Source organism: Austrofundulus limnaeus, unplaced genomic scaffold, assembly GCF_001266775.1.
Source record: "Austrofundulus limnaeus strain Quisiro unplaced genomic scaffold, Austrofundulus_limnaeus-1.0 Scaffold46, whole genome shotgun sequence".
NCBI lineage: Eukaryota > Metazoa > Chordata > Actinopteri > Cyprinodontiformes > Rivulidae > Austrofundulus > Austrofundulus limnaeus.
The window spans coordinates 2,484,626-2,488,304 of record NW_013952448.1 but is presented as its reverse complement, the minus strand read 5'-3'; the positions used below and the strand labels follow the sequence as shown (position 1 = coordinate 2,488,304).

Sequence of the window (3,679 nt, the reverse complement as noted above, 5' to 3'; positions counted from 1 at the left end):
TGTGTGTGTGTGTGTGTGTGTGTGTGTGTTGGGAGTTGGGGGTACTGTAGCCTCTTGACAAATTAATCAATTCAGATTACAAGGAAGCTGAATACATGTGGCTGCAATAACAAAGTGTAAAATATAAACACAAATTAGACTAATGTAAAATCAATAAATGCCTGCTTGGTTTTTATTTGACTTTTTTTCTTTTTTGTTTATTATAATGAAAGGAAGCAAACTATTTAACAAGTTAGTCTACATGTCTGAACTCAAAATGACACATTTGAGCTTCGAGTTGAAAAATAAAATACATAAATATTAAGTTTATTCTATCTTCACAAGAAAAACAACAGTTTTATTTTATGAAGGAGGAGATCCTGGTTGCTCCAAATGTAGTTTAACCCACTAATATGAACAAATTAAAGACTCAAACTAGTGTTGTGGTCACCAGATCCATCCTCCGCTCTGATAGATCCTTGTTGGGGTTTCATTTAGCCTTTTTACAAAAACTGCATTTCAGCGCTCGGGACATTTTTTGTTATTGATTAATATTGACACCATAAAGCTTTTGTCTATTTGTACCTTTTGTTTCCTGCCACCCGCTGAGCTTTGTGCGTGTGAGCACCAGCTGTCAGAAACGCAGCTGATCGCACGTTTAAACGCTGGAAATGCTTACTGACACATTTTGGTTTTTAAGTGAAAGAAGGGGGGAAAAAACAGCAGCAGTCTGCAGTTTTAATTAAGGATATCCACACAGGGGCCTTTCTACTGCAGCAGATCCACACTGACATGGAGAAAACCACTGAATGAAATGTGATGCTGAGGGTGTTTTTAAATAAAAGTACCAAAGCTGCCTGTTTGTTAGCAAAACATTTCAAAAACCACTTTTTGGGCTCACCAAATTTTAATGAAACTTTCAGGAAATAATCATTGGATGTACAGCAAAGCCCGGATTTTTGCAGAGTTACGTTTTTAGAGTTGACGCGAATTGGTGAAAAAAATGCAAATATTAAATAACACTTTAAGAGCCATCGTAATGCACAGTACTGTTAGAAGGTGGAGCGTGGGCAAGGCATGCATCACGTACTTAACTAATTGGGTTTTTTTTTTTATAGAATTGAATTTATGTTAAGTATTGTATCTTGTATTCTTAATAATTTTAGCTTTAAAAAGTATGAGCGAAAGAAAATCGGACGTTTCTTACTGTATTCCCAGTTTGTACGATATCACAGGGATTACTACAAACTACTAGTAGTTACGTTCCATGAAAAAAAATCACGAAACAATCCACAAACTGTGAAATGCAACTTTGCATGACTTCACTGAGTCTGATTCAAGATGGCCACCACAGCTAACTGATGTTAGCAAACAAAAAATAGCTACAACCCAGTTAATATTAGTTATTAGTTAGTGAGCTCAGATTTGGTTTGATAGAAAAGTCACATACTCGTACAAATCACCAGTGGTGGAAATAATGGTGGACTTAAGAATTAAGCAAGACAAATGTCTTTTGTGGCATTCATTGGAAAAGAAATAAAGAAAATAACAGACTGCAGGTCTTACAGAACTCAGGGGTTCTGCCTGAGCTGCAGTGCAGACTAAACAAATGAGCGTTGACCCAAATACTTGTAGAAAATGTCCCGATACTCGAGACCGATACCTTCATGGATACTGGGATAATGGTATCAGTGGTCATTTCAATGAGTTACAGTTTGTATTTCAAGTGAAACGTCTGTCAGCTCCATGTTTAAGAAATGTATACAAGTTGAAAGAAAATCTTGTATTTTTCTTTTTAAATTTATACAATAATACCATGCTGTATATTTGATTGGATCCAGTCAGAGGGGCTGTAGGCCTATAAGGAAGGAGAGTCACCTTGTTCTAAATACAATAAATATGTTTTTAAAGTCATAGTGTGTTTAACCTCTAACTTAGTAAGTACTCAGTATCTGCAAATACCCAAATTAAAGTAATCCGATTCGAGGTCTTTGTTTAATAAAAGTTTAACATGCGAGGCGGTGGTCGTCATGCGTGCCTACAGAGAATCCAAGCCTCTTTGTTTATAACTCGACTGGGACAGTTAAGAGAAAACGTAACCATCTGCGGACACGTGTGTGTTGGTGGGAAGGCAACGGCAAGCAGCAGAGGGTGGGGGGAAAGGAGGGATATTAATGGCCAGATGGATGGCTAAAAAAAGAGAGAGATGGTGAGATGACAGGGCAGAGAGATAGATGAGGGAGAGGCAGTGTTCATATCCTCCGTTCCCTTCAGCGACAAACAGTGGCCATCAGACATCAATATTAAACACGGCAACAAGACACAGGAGCACACACACACAACCCTCATATTTATACCCAGCACAAGACATCAATATCATATAAGAGCATTTATATGCAGAATATTTTACTGACGAGTATGATGTGTGCTTCTGGAGAGCTGGAAGTGATTGAAGGCTTCGGGGAAGGAGGCGTTGGGATTTAGGCCAGCACTTAGCAGAGCAGGGAGATTGTCTTTTTTTTTTTTTGTCTTTTTGTTTTCCCCAAGTCTTGAATTTTTCTGCATGCTGATGTAACCCATAAAGACTCGAGGGTTTGTTTTTAGATACAAAGTAATTAGGTGGTTTTAGGAGTTGATCTTGTTGCGTGATGCAGAACTAAAAGATGTCTGTTTTTATCTGATTGTTTTTCTGGTCTGTGTTTCAGGAAAGACGGAGTTGGCCAAACAAGTGGCTAGGTACATGCACAAAGACATTAAAAAGGTGCGTGACACAGAATCTTACATTCTTACGTGTACAAGATGGTTTTCTGCGTTGTGTAGATGTGAACTGTTGTGTGTTTGCAGGGTTTCATCCGTTTGGACATGTCAGAGTTCCAGGAAAAACACGAGGTGAAAACTTACTTGTTTTATGTCGTGCGGTATTTAAAAATTGTTTCGCATAATTTGCTAATCATGCTGCTCCACAGAAGTTATTTCCGATGAGAGCAGCCGTCCTGTTTGTCTGCTGTACATGTATAGCTCTGGATTATTTCACTTTATGAACTCATACATGATGCAGAAATGAAAACAAATGTTGTGCTTTGCTGCTGTTTTCTCCTCGTTGTGAAGGTTTGGTGATGAACACATTTAATCAGTGAATATGACTCAGATTATGTTGCTGCGCTAAAGATCCGTGTCTAATCATTTTCAGCTCAGTGTATGTATTCTGTGGTAACAGCTTGGGGATTTCTGCAGTTTCTAGAAATAAATATAAAAACAACCCAAAAAAATGATAAATGAATTTTCTCAGATCTAATCTAAAAGGCCCTCACTGGAAAACTGCAAGAAGACTTCACAAGAGGAGACATCATTTTTTAAAATACGTTCATTATGAGTATTTTAAGATGATGTTTCAGACGAGACAGTTTTTAAAGGGCCAATATGTGTTTCTCAGGCATATATTTAAATACTATACCATAATAAAGTATCTGTCACCTTTAGCTGTTATTAAAATGCTGTTTTTAAGTTTAAATAGAAAATAAACTTATCTTCTCATCACTTCCTCTTCTAAACGCCTTGAAATTGGCCTCTGTCTCTTTAAGAACCACCTTCCGCTTCTGTCCCACCCATTTCGGGGGGGGGTAGGGTGGGATTCGCGTGCGGGTGTCTGTGTGTGTCTCTCTCTCTCTGTGTGTGTGTGTGTGTGTGTGTGTGTGTGTGT

The 3,679-nt window shown here is 38.1% G+C and overlaps 1 protein-coding gene across 1 annotated transcript in view; it reads left to right on the top strand.

The window, feature by feature from the left end:
- The window catches only part of clpb (ClpB family mitochondrial disaggregase), a gene marked incomplete in the record, with an annotated part of 38,272 nt that overhangs the window by 30,118 nt on the left and 4,475 nt on the right, over positions 1–3,679 (top strand). The window contains 2 exon segments of the mRNA XM_014008022.1: positions 2,685–2,740; positions 2,824–2,868. Coding sequence (XP_013863476.1) covers positions 2,685–2,740; positions 2,824–2,868 — 101 coding nt within the window.